At 38.4% G+C, this 17,705-nt stretch overlaps 1 protein-coding gene across 1 annotated transcript in view; it reads right to left on the reverse strand.

Moving 5' to 3' along the window:
* The window catches only part of PDE10A (phosphodiesterase 10A), a 301,507-nt gene that overhangs the window by 176,914 nt on the left and 106,888 nt on the right, over window positions 1–17,705 (reverse strand). Inside the window, exon 2 of the mRNA XM_034670799.1 lies at window positions 4,854–4,982. Coding sequence (XP_034526690.1) covers window positions 4,854–4,982 — 129 coding nt within the window. The remainder of the gene's footprint in view (window positions 1–4,853; window positions 4,983–17,705) is intronic.

The raw sequence follows: 17,705 nt of genomic DNA on the forward strand, positions 1-17,705 counted from the left end.
TCATGATTATTATTTTATTATTATTATTATTATTATTATTATTATATTAGCGTCCTACTTACTAAAATCTTCTAACACTGCATGCTTTAGCAAAATAATTCATGCCCCATTATTTAAAATCTCACCACATTATAAATACAAGCACAAAAACCATCTGTCATATACGAAGCAGACAAATGCTATTTAATCTGCATTTCAGGCTACATACAGTAGGTTTAGGGGGCATGATTTAAATCTCACTAATTCTAGGTATGAAATATTTAGTAGTTTTATATGAATGAAAATTGTTCCATTTCTATAATCATGGAGAGGTGAAAAATACGTAGTAACTACATCCTTTGAGTAAAAAAAATAATTCATGTATTTGTTGAAAATATTTAAGGCTGTAGCACCATTAGTTTCATTATTCATTATCTGGCATTTTAAAGTACGCTGATAGTGATATGATCTGCTATTTAATATTTTAGACATATAAACACAATAATAATAGAAATCATTAGACATAAAAGACTACACTGCTACTCATAATTTTTAAATGATCTGGGTTCAATCAATCACCCTTGAATACCAAACAGCTTCCCTTTAGAATATGAGTATCACAGTTACATTTTGGGCATTTTGAAAAAAAATCCATTTTAAATATTCTAATACCAGAAGATGCCAAATATAGTCATACTGACTTCCAATGTTCTCACTCCTTTATGCACCCGTTCCTATATCACCAGCATTGTCAACTAATAGTTTTTTACATTAGAAGCCGAAAGGGGACATTGCTCATAGTCAAGGTGATTTGTGACTCTTCCTGAACATAACTGAAGTACTGAAATGTCATTAGGGATGCAAAACTATAGTCCGTCTTAGAATGTTACCACAAGATTCATCACCTCCTAATATTTATTTATTAATTTTATATTTATACCTTGATACTTGTATAGATGTTAAATACTTTAGTAATCTAAGTCTTGATGTGTACCAGCTGGGCCTGTCAAATGTAACTTGCATAAAAATCAACATAAAATATAAAACTTAGTAGAACAATTCATGACCTAGATAATTTTTTTCTTCCTGAGGTTTTTCCCAAATGGAAGTACGGCCGTGAGTGTGTACAGACCTCAATACTTCCAGGGAATATTTATACATTCTCTAAATGAGAACATCAGATTATTAAAGAAACAAATGCTACCTCCAATTCCCAAACATCACTTGAAAATCAATTGTTTAGAATTCAGGATCGGAGGTCCACCTTCAAAAGGCAATCTGCCTCATAACTACAGCTAGAACTTTATGCATTTAAAATGCAAGTGGTATAAAGGCAATAAAATTAAACCAAAAACACTAACAGTAAAGACTTCGGAAATGTACATCTCTGAAGACATGTGGTGGTTCACCTTTCCCCAACCCCCTTCCTCTTTAACACAAAGCGGAGTGATCCACTGTGATGTGGATCCCCACAGCCCACTCCGGCTCAGAGACTCCGGTCTGGACTACGCTCGACCTCACCGTCCGACTAACCAGGAGGAGGGAGAAACGTACTACTCTCTTCTTCTTTTTGTCTCACTGTGAGCTCCTCAGACATACTCATCCAGTACACCTCAACCGCGCTTCGCACATAGTCTGCTGAATGAGTGAAAAGATAAGGTACCCTGAAGGATTTAAAAATATGTACTACATAATCCCTCCCGTCAAGAAGCTTGAAATGAGTAGTGGGGAGATTAGAAGAGCATACGGATAGTTCCAGTATCAGGCACAATCTGAAAACCAAGTGTAGTGACAAACAGAGGCTCACCTGGAGGTTGCTAATCTAACCTTCCTTCCATTTATTGATTCGTTCACTCCAAAACGTTACAGAACCCCTCCACCAGGCATCAGGCGTGCGGTTGGTAAGGGATACAAACATGACCACGACCCCCACAGACTATGCCCTCAAGCAGCTCACAGAGCTACTGTCGGGAGACTATCAAGAACTAGACGCTGGACCTCCAGCGATCCTTCAGCTCCCGTTGGCGCAGTTTCAAAATCTGCCAGATGAACAAGACTGCCTAATCTTCACTCGGTGTAATCAGATGTAAAGGGTCAACATATGTGAAATTCCTTGGAAATTACAACTGCTCTATGGTCACACACTATCGATGCATTGCAAACACTGCGACAGTTTAACTACAACAGGCTGTGTATTCTCCATCTCTTCAGCATTTTACCTCTGTGCACTAAGCAAGTAGGTGCTCAATAAAATACTAAATGAAGAAAAACCAGCGTTTTTGACAGCATGAAGTCATCATTAAAAAAACACTTGCAAGCAGTATGAAAGCTGGCGATTTTAAAAGCAAACATAATTTTGTAATGTAACTAATCATCCCATTATTCATTTGCTTTAAAAATCTGAATTTTCAAACACGATCTTTCTCTAAACAGAATATACCTTTACACGATTTCCCCCACAGTGAAGGTCATTTCCACAGGAGGCTGGTTTATCAGTGGTTAAAAAATAAAATAAACGTTTCGTGAGTATTTATAGCGTATAAAGCATTGTGCAAGTTATTTACTCCACAGTTTTCCTTCGTTCATTTTCTTTTACTAAACCGACGCGAAATGAAATAATCTTCATAGGCCTGTCCCACTCATTTTCAACAAACTATTCTCCCAGAACTTCTAGCTGTCACACTTTTGTTCCTGGGTCCGCCACGGAAACGGAAGCACTCCTTAAAAACCCTGTCCACAAAAATGTCCTTCCTCAAAACATTTTCAACGAAGCAATTTGGAAGGAAAATAAGGCCTAGTTGAGGAGAACATAAAATTTTTAAAAATACTGAGGAGGGAGCAAGGGAAAAGAAACAAATTACTTCAGCTGATCACTACGTTAATCCATAATTACATAGATGAAATAAAGATATTTAGCTGGCTTTCTGTACTTCAAAAACTGGGTGATGCCATTCACACATGATCCGCGCTGCACTGGCTCCCACGCCGTCGGCAAGGCTGCACTACGGAATCACACTGGACATGAAGTGGATGGCCTGAGATGCATTCTCGCGATAAACTCCCTGGGAGGAAGGGGCGCAAGGTCCCACCAGGCCGCAGTGGTAGAATGAAAGTCTCCCGTTTGCACTTCCACTGCAAGGTGCCTGCTTGCATTCCATTGTGTCCCCACCACTAGGTGGGAAGCCCCAAGTCACACCTCATTCAACCTCTTTTTGTTCTTGATCCCCGCAAGAGTCTGCAGCCCCCCACAGGGGCCACCAGCAAGATCCTCTCCACCCAATGACAAGTTTTTCTTCAGTTATAACTGAGCATTGCTTCAGTGACACTTGGCTGTTCTTAATCATCATTTAACTCTTGAGTATATGTACTCAACAGTTTACAGTATTATTTGATTAATATAGAAAACAGATTTGAAATATAAGGAATGACACATTCAAATACTTATAAAAATCTAAGAGTTAACTATCATTGTAACACTAAAAATTACGCAAAATTTTCATTTTCTAGGACCTCTCCTTAGTTTCCTATCTCACAAACATCATTTATTCTTACGCTACATTATTACCCATCGTACATTGTATGATGTGCCTAAAGCACAACTCAGTCATACTTGTGAACGTGTCAAACACCTCAAATTGTTTTCAAATGTTTGAGGTTTGTCATAGCTGAGATATGCCATGTCAAGCTTTGCTTTTAATATTAAACGTTATGGTTGTTTTGAAAAGAATACATCTGTCTGGCATATTTATATTTCTCTCTCCCTCTCCCTTACCCTTCCCTCTCAATCCACACACACAGACACACACACCAGATACACACACACACACGCACGTGTACTTTACTTTAGTGGACGCGTAGAGCCCAACGTGGGACTCAAATGCACGACTCTGAGATCAAGACCTGAGCTGAGATCAAGAGTTGGATGTTTAAACACAGCGCCTCTACATGTACTTTAAAATCTATTTTGTGCCAAAAGCTCTCTTCTGGAAAGGTTTATCTCTTTAATATAAAAATTATGTCAGAAAACCACAGATACTTTGAAAACTGGAGGAAAGTCAGCTCCAAGGAGCATATTAGTACCACAGTTCTAACAGCATAATGTTTTAATAGTGATCATTTTTAAACTACTGGCATTTTTAAACTTTATAGCATTTTGTTACACTAAATAAATTTCCAGAAAAATAGCATGTATTTTTGTTTTTAACATAAAAGTTCTTCATATAGTTAAAATCATGTAACATAAATTTCTACTATAAGAAGAATATTCACAGAAATAAGAAGTCCTATTTAGCCAAATATAAATTCATTTAAAATTGAAATTATACTACAATATTCAAATCCAATCAAATCCAATACATTAATACATATTCAACTTGGGGGGAAATTTATTTCACTTCTCATCCCCTTCAAGCCCACATTTCTTTTTTTTATAAATATAATAGCATCTTAAGTTCATGAGTGTGAACAAAACATCTAATGCAAAGTCAAGAGTTCTTTTCCTACTGCATCCATAGAAAAATTGCTTAAAGACTTCTTTTTGCAAAATGTAATAATATAAATATATTTTTTCAATATAAAGAACATTTATATAATCATTAATAACAATCATTAAATAAAATCAAGTCTAATATTGATCTCTGCATTTTTCAATATGGTCGGGTCTAAATAAATTTGTCAGAGTTATTTGCGAGCTTTTTTGAGTCAAGGATCTTATTTATTTCCCCTCATTCTAATTCATTTTATCTTTTTAAACAGAATAAAACTTTTACAGAATTAAAATGCTAATTTTATCTACTTTATATGTTACTTTCCAGCAGTTTTCCTGTCACTACAAACTAGAAAATAATCCGCACTCAATCTGAATGAGATCTTACCTTCTGGTTTGTTGTTTTTCCTCTTCAGCCATTTTTCTACAGTCTCTGCACTAACACTTTCAGATACAAACTCGTCTAACACCTGGGGATGAAGAGAAAGATATGCCTTCACTTTTTCATCTGTCAAACCTGTAAAAGAATTAGAGAGAATAAAATTAACCTAGATGACACCTTCATAAGCATCAAAAATATAGAAAAACGACACATTATGCTAAGATTGATTTAAGATACAAAATGAATGTAAAGATGTATACACATACAATGGAATATTATTCATCCATGAAGAGGACTTAAGTTTGGATACGTGTTACAACATGGAGGAACCTTGAAAACAATATGGTAAGTAAAAAAAGGCAGACACAAAGGATGATTATTGTATGATTCCACTTACATGAAATATCTAGAATAGGCAACTTCATAGAGACAGAATAGATTAGGATTTACGAAGAGCTGAAGCTAGGGAGCATGGGGAATTATGACTTAATAAGTACAGAATTCTGTTCTGGGTGAAGGCAAGTTTTAGAAGTAGACAGAGGTAATGGTTACAGTACATGCTGTGAGTATAATTACTGCCACTGAATAATATACTTGAATCGGTTAAAATGGCAAATTTTATGTTACGTATATTTTGCCACTATGAAAACACAGTAAAAAAGACAAAGGTTAACACTTTAGCAATTTTAAACTATAGACATTATATCATGGACACAGGTGTTTTCCAAGAGCAAATCCCAGTGTTGTCCCAGAGCCAATGGTGCACTCCAATGCTGTGGAGGTAAGCCTCACAAAGTTCTTAGATCTTCCTGTAAGTAGTTACCATAGCTTTAATTCGCAAGGTAAGTGAAACTCTAGCCAGAGAAGCAAACAGGAGAATATAATACTGGTACATTTTAGGTACTAAAACAAGGTTTACTGAATAGATTCTTATCTTTCATTGTTTACAGCACAAATTCTCCTTTCTCTCGGGGGCACTGAATCCAATGATATAACTAGGAATCAGCTCAGAGCAATCGACATTTGTTCACTGGTATTACATGTATGTAGTCAGCTTCACTGAAATAATTTGTCAGTCTAATAACAACTGTCGAATATACATAGGATTTTCAAACAAAGTACTTTTACATATTTTCATGTTGAACATATAAAATTATATGCTTTGAAATTGGCGCTTCCTGTTGGTATGCCAGTCATTAAACAACTCCAAATCACAAAGAGGAGATCAATAATTATTACTCTGTGATGGCAATTATTTTTACTGTTATATCCTCTCTGTGAATTATTCAGTAAATTGCTACCATCTTTAGGGATAGTCAGGTAAAAAAGGAAGTAGAAAATTGTCCTTTCCGAGGTAGAAAAGAAGAAAAGAAAGCGTAGCTTTATGACTCCAGGGAGCAGGCTTCATGCTCCCACCACCAGACAAGGCACAGAATTAACACGTGTTAATTAATTCTGTTCGGGACTAAAGTCACAACTGCTCTGATTCTTCAACAGAATGGTACAGATGAGAAGGCAAATATTTTTTTCAATGAATTTAGTACTTCCACAGTCAATTCAAACTACAGATAGACAGATATGGATAATTATGTAGTTGTATTAGATAAAAGAAAAATAAGATCCTGTCTGTGCTCAGGTGGCAAAAGAGCTCCAGTGAGGTAAAATTCAATTTGAGAAATTCTACAAGGTGCTAAAGATAAAAGCCTGAATAAAGTAAGAGTTCTCCTGACAGAGTAAATTACAGTCCTCAGATACAAAAGGCACAGGATATTGAAGTAAACTAATAGCTGATTTGACCTTCAAGAAAGACAATGCAAATTTCACATTCTCTCCAATCATGTCCTTCAGTCTTTCATAACAGTTCATGGTTGACATTTGATTCCTTCCTAAAACTTCTGTGACACAACACTGTACTGTTCTTATCCTAACTTCCAATTTGCTCTTTACCTCTGCCTTCTCTTCAGTAATCTATAATGATGACAGCAAAATCTGAATCAGGAATAGTAATATATTTTTGATCTCCAGTCCTCGGATATCCTTCCATCTTGACCCAAAACTAAATGAGTCATCTCTGTCCCACTTACACCCAAAGTGATTTCAACTCTCAGCTTTACTCCCTCTGTTACCAGTACTCTCCATTTTCCCAGAGACCCAGGCCAGAAATATAAAGTTATAATTGGCTCATCCCCCTTGTCATCTCATTTCATCTTAATGCACAATTACACAAGCCCTAGTTGCCATATTACATATCAGATTAAAGGACTTGTGTCTAAAATATACAAAGAACACTTAAAACTCAACAAGAAGATAACCCAATTAAAGGTGAGTCAAAGATCTGAACAGACACTTCATCAAAGAAGATACAGATATGATAAATAAGCATACAAAAAGATATTCATCTGTCATCAGTGAACTGAAGTTAAAAAAAAAATAAGACTCCACTACATACCTATTAGAATGGCTAAAATCCAAAACCTGTCAATTTTGGCAAGGATACGGAGCACCAAAAATTCTCATTCACTGCTAATAAGAATGCAAAATGGCAGTCACTTTGGAAGACTGTTTGGCAGTTTCTAACAAAGCTAACTATAATCTTACGATACGACTTAAAAATCACACTACTAAGTATTTACTCAACTGACTTAAAGACTTAATGTCCACACAAAAGCCTGCATGTCAATGTTTACAGTGGTTTTATTCCTTACCATCCGAAACTGAAAGTACCAAAAATGTCCTGCAATAGGCAAGTGGATTCATAAGTTGTGGGATAACCATACAATTAAATATTAATTAACAAAGAAGAGAAATAAGCTAATGATGGGCACCTGGGCAGCTCGGTCTATTAAACATCTGCTTTAGGCTCAGGTCATGATCCCGGGGTCCTTGGGATAGAGCCCCACATTGGGCTCCCTGCTCAGCAGAGAGCCTGCTTCTCCCTCTTCCTTTGCCCTCCCCGCCCCCGCTCGTGCATGCTCTCTCTCTGATAAATAAATAAAAATCTTTTTTAAAAAAAGAGAAATGAGCTAACAAGCCATGAAAAACATGGATTAGGCTTAAATGCATATTGCTAAGTGCAAAAAGCGAGTATGAAAAGGCTGTATATTGTGTAATTGTAATTATACAACATTCTGGAAAAGGCAAAACTATAGCAAGAGAGAGTAAAAAGATCATTGGTTGCTAGGTGTTCAAGGGGAAGGGATAAAGACTGAATGGGTGAAGCACAGCACATCTTTTAGGGTGGTGAAACTATTCCATATGATACTATAATGGTGAATAAGTGACATTATATATTTTTCAAAACCCATAGATGCTGTAAAATTTTAAGAAATCATTTAGAAAGTCAGGCTATCACAGAATGGAAGGTAGGATATGGCAAAAGAACCTGAACCCATTATAAATGTATAAAACAACCCCACTGAGGGAGGCGGGGGATAAGGTGCTGACCCGAGTAACTTTAGAAATGAGTGGAATCTATAAGACTAAAAATGAAAGAAACTCCGCGGAATCACTGTACTCTGGTTGATAAAGTTATCTCACAGCAGGAAGAGTTTAACAATTCTCAAACGACTGTTCATTTATACTGAAACTGAACAATTAAATAGTAGATGGTGGGAATGAGGCTTCTCTATGGTAGAGCAGGATGTTCTAGATAAGCAAAAGGAGTCTAGAATAATCTTTAGGGTAATGGATTAGAGCTTGACAAGTCAGTATGAACTCATATTTAGCTTAACACAGACACAGGTGGCTACACACTGAAATACTGGTGGGTACACTCTGTACATGCTCAGGTCAGTACACACACATTTCCTCGCTCTGTTAGCTGAGAGGACCGATAAGCAACAATACACCAGTACCGACAAGTAAACCTAGCACCCAAATTTTGGTTTCTAATACCACCCTCCAATAAAAGGAACCATAGCTACTTGGAGAAATGGCTGAGTCTAGGACAAGTACACAAAATATGTAAGATGAGCTTGGAGCATCTTGTTTCCACAAAGTAAGGAAATGCCAAGTGTGTGTGAAACACACAAAATGATGGGGTACGTCAAAAAGGTACAGAAGTTGATTGACAGAGCTCCCAATGATTTGCACATGGAACCATTTGAGTAACAAAAGAAAGCAGCACTGGATTATAATCCAAAGAATAAAACAATATCCATGCTATGGTCTGAATGTTTGTGTCCTGCCCCTCCAAATTCAGATGTTAAAATCCTAATTTCCAAAAGTGATGGCATTAGTAGGAAGAACCTCTGGGAAATGCTTAAATCATGAGGGTGGAACTCTTATCAAGGGCTTTATAAAAGAGCCTCTAGATATCCCTAGACCCTTTCTGCCATGCGAGGATACGAACAGTCTGTGACCTAAAACAAGGCCCTCACCCAATCAAGCAAGTGCCATGACCTTAGACCTCCCATCCTCAGAAATATGAGAAATAAATGTCTGTTTTTTATAAGACACCCAGCCTGCGATATTTTGTTATAGCAGCCTGAATGGACTAAAATAATCCAGGAGTCCATACTTATATAAATAAAGGACTGAATAAATAGAGAAGAACAAATATCCCACTCAGAAGAATTCCAAATAATGTATAGAGATACTCTGCCCTCCGGAAGGCAGAGCATAACTCCCCACTCCTTGACACTTAGATTGTATAAATTACTCAAAACTAAATTTTTAAAGATCAATTGAGTCATAAATGACTTATGATGTCTAAGTAAACTTCTAGACTAAAAAAATTTAATTAAATCCTGGATGTAAGTATGTAGAAGAGAATGAAATGCCAAATACACCATTTTGGTTGTAAACTCCATTTAGAATTCCAAAGAGTATCACATAGCTTTGTATCTCAAATGTCTCAAAAGATCTAAGTATAATTTTCTTCCCAAATTACCACTCATATTTCAAGAAAGTCACTACCCTCTTCAACAAGAGAATGGTAGAGAGGCATTCTGATCTAGTGATAAAAAGTACAGGCAAAAGTGAGTTTCCTCATCTTACCTACCGACCTGGGCATGAACCTGGGCAAAGCACCTCATCTCTCTCAGCCTGGCTTCTTATTTGTATGGGAATGAGACCTGAATGGGAATGTGAACAGTAACATTATCTATCACAGAGTCATTAGAATAATTCAATAAGGTAATCCACAGACAGCATTTTTGCCTGGTACTTTTAATAATAGTACCAAAATGCCATTTTTACCCGTATGAAGCCAATACTTGAATTTGTCTAGAGGCTCAAATCATAGGTTTGTAACTTTCATTTCTTTAAATCTCCAAATTTTCTTTTCTTTTTTTTTTAAAAGATTTTATTTATTTATGTGACAGAGAGACAGCCAGCGAGAGAGGGAACACAGCAGGGGGAGTGGGAAGAGGAAGAAGCAGGCTCCCAGTGGAGGAGCCCGATGTGGGACTCGATCCCGGAACGCTGGGATCACGCCCTGAGCAGAAGGCAGACGCTTAGCGACTGCGCTACCCAGGAGCCCCTAAATCTCCAAATTTTCTAACTTCCATTTTTGAAACCTTTCTTAAAAGGTTTAATTTTTAAGTAATCTCTATACCCAACATGGGGCTCAAACTCACAACCCCAAGATCAAGAGCTGCTTGCTCCACCAACTGAGCCAGCCAGGCATCCCTAAAACTTCCATTTTTATTTCAGCATTTAATGTATGCACAGTGTCCTCAGCCATCAAAAGCAATCCCTCTCACTTTTTTTCTAACATGTTATCCACTTTTACTTCTTATTAACATCCAGTTTTGCAAAGAACCTTTGCGCCAATACAGGATCAACCCAGAATAAGATAATAACAATCATCCACACTCTTGGAAAATGGTACATGCATGGATGACGAAACATGCGTCTTTTGTTTTTGTCTGACTTTGGTTTAATACTTCCATCGCTTCCCATGGCCTATACATCTTGTTTATGTCAAAAAAACACAAAACACAAAACACAAGAACAAAAACAACTTAGCAGTTTTTTTTAGAATAAAACCAATGAAAGCAGTAAGGTCAGACCAGACTTGTCATTAGCACACACTAGCATCCAATGATTAAAAATTTGCCACTAAAAATCCATACAATGAATCATACAGATTCCAAGGTAACATGTACTTTTGAAACAATGTATTTTAAAATACTTCATTTCTACTAATAAGCTACATTCTCTCATCTGTGCAACATCTATTTATTTCATTTTCCCACATCAGGCAGGGATGCTGAGGAGCAGGGGCTAGGTCAAAGTCGCAGATGACAGAAGGGATGCACAGGCTACCAACCGACTGAATGAGCAGACGGAGTTAGAGACAGTTGGACGAATTTCATTATTTTCACAACGCCCACTGAAAACGCCATGAAGGATTACAGTCTAAATAAAACCAAAGGAAAAACAGCAGAGTGGCACACGTCATGGATAGATTTAGCACTGAAGCTGAAGGCATATAACAAAGGGCAAAATAAAGACTGATGAGTATTTTTGTAAAGACAGTTGTGTGTCTAGTAACTAAGTTGACACCCTGTGGAGCAGATAAGGAACAGCTCATGTTGATGCTGAGTAACTCTCTTCAAGAAACAGACAAATAGATAAAAGCCACAGCAATATCTCCTACTTCAATATTTTATTACTGGACCATAATGAAAAGGATTAGCTCCATTTGTGTTTCAATCCATGGTAATGCAAAATATCAGCGACAAAGTACTACTATCAATGATCGTTCGCTTTTCATCTTTTTTGTAACCTAGGAACATAAGGCTATTTTCTCCCAACTCAGCAGAAAGCTCACAAGCTTCTGATAACGTAACACAAACATCCAGTTTTTTCCGATGGAGACTGTGTGTGTGTGTACACATACACATATACATGTATATAAATTTAAACTTTTTGTAAAACCACACAAACATAATGGGCTCTATGTCCTCTACACCCAGCTTCAACAATAATCAACTCACAGCCAACATTTCCCATTTGTACCCCCCACCCCATCCACTCTCCTCTAATTCTGAAACAATTTCATACATCATTTCAATACATTCATATATGTTAATGTTTATCTCTAAAAAACAAGAACTATCCTAACCTCAAGTGTCAGTATTACATCCACAAAGAAATTAATCATTAGTTTTAATACTATCAACATCCAAACGTTGGAATTTCTATTATTCAATGTATTTTTAATAGGCTAAATGAACCGGGCCCAGCGAAGTTCTATATGCTGCAGTTGGAGCTGTGTAGGATTTTCCTAGGTCTCTTTTATCCTGTAAGTTCCCCTCCATCTCTTCTGTTTTCCCCATTATAATTTATTATCAAAGAAAACACATCTTTTGTTCTATGCTTTTCTACAGTCTGTATTTTTCTGACTGAATCCCTGTGGTGGTGTTTACCATGTTTATCTGCCCTTTGCATTTCCTAAAGACTGAAATTAGATCTAGAAACCTGAACAAATTGAGGTTGAATCTGGAGGTGGGTAGGCAAGGTTTAAAGCGGTACTGTGTTCTTCAGTCAAAAGGTTTATACCATCTGGCTGTCTCTCTGTTTGTGACATTAGCAGCATCTGTGATCCAACAGTTACTAATTCATTAGGGCTTGAACAGAGTGGTTTCCTAATTCTGTAATGCCACCTTCATTTATTAGCTGAAATATTACAAAGAGGAACTTTGCTTCATCGACTTTTAGTCACATAAACGAGACAGAATAAGTGCTTAATTTGTTTCCCTTTATTTACCAGTTTTCACAGTTAGTTGGTTCAGTAGCATTCCCCTGTAGGTGAGCAACTAAAAATAATTAGTATCATTATGAAATCACAGATTTGGAAAAAAATTGAGCTGTTTCTTTAACTGTAAGTACAGGCCTAAGTTGGAGATATTGTGGGTTTGGTTCCAGACCATCACAACAAAGCGAATACCGCAATAAAGGGAAACAAATGAAATTTTTTTACTTCCCAGTACATGTAAAAGTTATGTTTACACTTTACATAACCTACAGTTACGTTACACGATACTGCAGGCTGTTAAGAGTGCAATTAGCATTATGTCTAAAAACACAAGGTATGTGCCTTAATTTAAAAATGCTTTATTGCTAAAAAATGCTAACCATTATCTGGGCTTTCAGCGAGTCAATCTTTTTCCTGGCGGAGGGTCCTCTTGCCTCGACGTTGATGGCTACTGACTGATCAGAATGGCTGCTGAAGGCTAGGGCAGTTGTGTCATTTTTAAAAAAATAAGACAATGAAGTTTGCTGCACTGACTGACTCTTCCTTTCATAGATGATTTTCCACAGTACACAGTTCTGTATAATAAATAACAACCTACCCACAGAAGGACTTCTTTCAAAACTCGAGCCAATCCTCTCGAACCCTCCTGGTGCTCTATTAACCAAGTTGATATCATATTCTAAGTAAGTTGTTGCGTCATTTCAACAATCTTCACAGCATCTTCACCAGAACAGATTTAGTCTTCAGAAACCCCATTCTTTGCTCATTCATAAGAAGCAATTCCTCATCCATTAAAGTTTTATTATGACATCGCAGCAGTTCACCCCCATCTTCAGGCTTCTCTTCTAATCCTAGTTTTCTTCCTGTTTCCACCACATCTGTGGTCACTTCCTCCACTGAAGTCTTGAGCCTCTCAAAGTCATCCAAGAGGGTTTGAATCTACTTCTTCCAAACTCCCATTAATGTTGGTATTTTGGCCTCTTCTCGTGAATCACAAATATTCTTAATGGCACCTAGAATGGTGAATCCTTTACATAAAGTTTTCAATTTACTTTACCCACATCCATCAGAGGAATCACACTATCCATGGCAGCTGTAGCCTTAGGGAATGTATTTCTTTTTTTTTTTTTTTTTTTAAAGATTTTTTATTTATTTATTAGAGATAGAGACAGCCAGCGAGAGAGGGAACAAGCAGGGGGAGTGGGAGAGGAAGAAGCAGGCTCATAGCTGAGGAGCCTGACGTGGGGGCTCGATCCCACAACGCCGGGATCACGCCCTGAGCCGAAGGCAGACGCTTAACCGCTGTGCCACCCAGGCGCCCCAGGGAATGTATTTCTTAAATCGTAAGACTTGAAAGTCAAAATCACTCCTTGACCCATGGGCTGCGGAATGGATGCTGTGTTAGCGGCACGTAAGCAGCAGTAATCTTGTGATACATCTCCAGCAGAGCCCTTGGGTGACCAGCTACATTATCAATGAGAAGTAATATTTTTTTAAAAAATCTTTTTTCTGTGAGCAGGAGGTCTCACCAGTGGGCTTAAAATACTTAGTAAACCATGTTGTAAACAGATGTGTTGTCATCCGGGTTTTGCTTTTCCCTTTACAGAACACAGGCAAAGTAGATTTAGTACAATTCTGAAGGGCCACATTGATGAGGGGAAAAAAAGCAGAAAAATGTCCACCTATACCCTAGAAGGCTGACCTGTAGCCTGCACAGTTCCTACAAGCAACCCACTGGTTGCTACATTCTTTAAGGGTCTCATGACTGCCTGTAAATCTCACCAATAGTTAATATTGAAATGAATGATAAATACCAGAGAAATCTTATGAAAGAAGTTTTATAAGTAGAAATTCAAGAAAACATTAATGAGCTACTGCTCCCTGCACATCCCCGCCCCCTTGAGCACTAAGCACATAACCACCAGCTTCCTACAGCAGAAGCGCAGCTCTTTCTGCCCACGGGGCCTGTCCTCCTGCTACTCAAATAAACTTACTCATTTGCACTGTAAAACGTCTCAAGAATTCTTTCCTGACCGTCACGTTCAACAATACCACCACACTATGATTTGGGAACAGCACTTCAACTTAAAATCACCAGCTTCATCAGCCCCTAACAAGAGAGCCCGCGTTCCCTTTGAAGCTTTGAAGCCAGGCACTGACTTCCCTCAGCTCTGACAATCCAAGATGGCTTCTTCTTTCAGGCTGTTTCATTTACACTGAAAGTCTGTTGCTTAATGAAGCCACCTTCATTAATCACCCCAGCTAGGTCTTCTGGAGAACGTGCCTGCAGATTCTACGTCAGCCCCTGCTGCTCTGATGTTAGGAAGATGGCTTCTGTCCTTAAACCTCCAGAACCCACCTCTGCCAGTTTCAGACTCTTCCCCTGCAGCTTCCTCACCTCTCTCAGCCTTCACAGAAGTGAAGAGAATTAAGGCCTTGCTCTGGACTGGCTTTGGCCTAAGGGAATGCTGTGACTAACTGGATCTATACAGACTACTAGAACTTTTCTCCGTTTCAGCAATAAGGCTGTTTCACCTTCTTATCATTTGCATGTTTACTGGTGTAGCACTTTTAATTTCATTCAAGAACTTTTCTATTGATTTCATAACTTGGCTAACTGGTGCAAAGGGCCTAGCTTTTGACCCGTCTTGGCTTTCAACATGCTTTCCTCAGGAAGCTTAATCATTTCTACCTTTTTTGATTTCAAGTGAGAGACACGTGGCTCTATCTTTCACTTGAGCACTTAGAGGCCATTGTAGGATTATTAATTGGCCTGATTTCAGTATTGCTATGTCTCAGGGAACAGGGAGGCCCAAAGACAGGGAAAGAGAAAGGCAATGGCTGGTCAGTGAAGCAGTCAGAAAACACACATGTATCAAGTAAGTTTGCCATTTCATATGGGCACAGATCATGATCCCCCAAAACAATTACAATAGTAACATCACAGGCCACCATAATTTATTAATAAAAAAAAAAGTTTGAAATACTCCAAGAATTACCAAAATGTGACACAGGGACACAAAGTGAGCAAATGCTGTTGGAAAAATGGTGCCAGTAAAACTTGCTTGATGCGGGGTTGCCCAAACCTTCAATTTGTAAAACAAACAAATGCATTATCTGTGAAATGCAATGAAGTGAAGGACAATAAAACAAGGTGTGCCTGAAAATAAATTATAATCCTCAGACTCTAAAAAGGAAAATGAGCAGAGACAAGTTATTGGCTTAGTTTTCTACTGGCCACAGAACCAAAAATTAAGGTGGGAACAAAGATACAAGCCTAAAACACTCACCTCTTAAAGCCAAACTGCCCTTCCTTCTGACCCCTTCTCCTGTCTGATCTTAGTATTCTTTAACGGGATCACCACCAACTAGTGTCACCTCCCAACTGGGAACTGTATTACACATTTTAACTCAAATTATAAATTTAAAAACCTGAATGCTCAATCTGAGACTATGACAAGAAGGTGGGAAAACATCTTTGGAGCAGAAATGGCCTGAGTCATGTGCTAGCCCTGAAAAGAAGTCTAATTTGAGACTCCACTCCCCCCCCATGCTTCCGTCCTTCATTTCCTCAAATGTGCCAAGCCCAATCCCCATCCATGGACTTTGCTGCTGTTTTCCCTGACTCTTCCCCACTCTTCCCTTGGCTGAGTGAGACATTCAGCCAATTTAAAAACACCTGGCCCACTAAGCAAGTTCTATATTCACTGCCCTGTCCCATCATGCTCTCATTGTAAGTCGACTCTGACTCTCCAAATCCCACGGCGACATCTTCCACTCAGTCAGTGTCATCTTACTAAACTTCAGCCTTTCCGAGGAGACTACAAGCTCCATGAGGGCAATAACTGATCTTCCACCACTGTCCATGTAGCACAAGCCATGGTTCCGTGCAGAAAAGACCTCCCACAGGGGCCTGAGGCTCTCTCCTCTGAGAGGCTGCTTGCTTGTAAGGCTGGCCCTTGGCTGGCACCTGGGAACTCAGCTTTGAAGTAGTCCAGTGGGCCCCTGTGCTAGGCCGCTTGTGCAGACAGTGTGGTTTATGCCAAACGCCTGCTTTCCTTCTAGAAGTCTGCAGTTTGGGACAGTGACAGGCAGAGGGTGCCTATGTAACCAGCCGCAGTAAAAGCACGGAATATGAAGTCTCTAATGAGTTTTCCTAGTAGACTGCACTTCACACGTGTTGTCACAATTGTTGCTGGAGGAATTAAGGGCTTCCTGTGTGGCTTCACTGAGAGAGGACTACCGGATGTATGCGCCAGGTTCCCCTGGTCTTTGCCTCATGTGCCTTTCCCTTTGCCGATTTTGCATTGCCTCCTCTTTTGCTGTAAGAAATCTTAACCGAGAGTATGACTATATGCTGTGTCCTGGAGTCCTCCTAGCGAATCACCAAACTTTAAAATAGTCTTGCGAACCCCCAACACAGGACCATCATCATTAGATGAATTAATCAATGAGTCAGGCTTTGTCTTCATATGATTTCACAGATATCTAGATGTGTCTGCTGGAAACTGCACAGTCCTGCATGATTGCAGATGCATCCAAGCTGGAAAAGTGTCTAATCAAAAGACTCTTCCTCTCAGTAGCCCACTGCTCCTACTCAAATTCCCAATCTTCCTTGAGATCAGATGGGATTTATTTCTTTTTCTAACACAAAACATGGGATTTATTTCTTTCTCTGACCTTCATGTTTCTTTTTCTATCCAAACAGTTTAATGTCTATATTGTTTCCTGACAAATTAGAATTTCTTTACATTTTGAATATGCTTTCCTAATTCTGACATCCTTCAATGCACCTACAATACAGCATCAGTTCCAGAAAAACATCCTTGTGCGTAGTATAATATGGGACACTTTTTATCAAAGTTTTTCTCCTAATGTGATGGTAGACATGAGTTTGGGAACATAAGCCTTCATATAGCAGTTTCTTCTAATCATTTATCAAAAATAGGGAAGGGATTAATGGGCTCTAAAGGTACTTTCTTTTTTGGATCCTTTACGTAAAAAGGCAAAATCCTTTCTATGCAATAAACGGAGGTTATCACATGACAGATATAAATGGTTTCCAACATCATTAAAATGCCTCCAAAGTTGTAACAAAAACAAAGAAATAAGATGCTTCTTTGGATTTTGTCAAGCCCACAGCCAATGATAGC

The sequence above is a fragment of the Ailuropoda melanoleuca genome, chromosome 10 (assembly GCF_002007445.2).
Source record: "Ailuropoda melanoleuca isolate Jingjing chromosome 10, ASM200744v2, whole genome shotgun sequence".
NCBI classification, from domain to species: domain Eukaryota; kingdom Metazoa; phylum Chordata; class Mammalia; order Carnivora; family Ursidae; genus Ailuropoda; species Ailuropoda melanoleuca.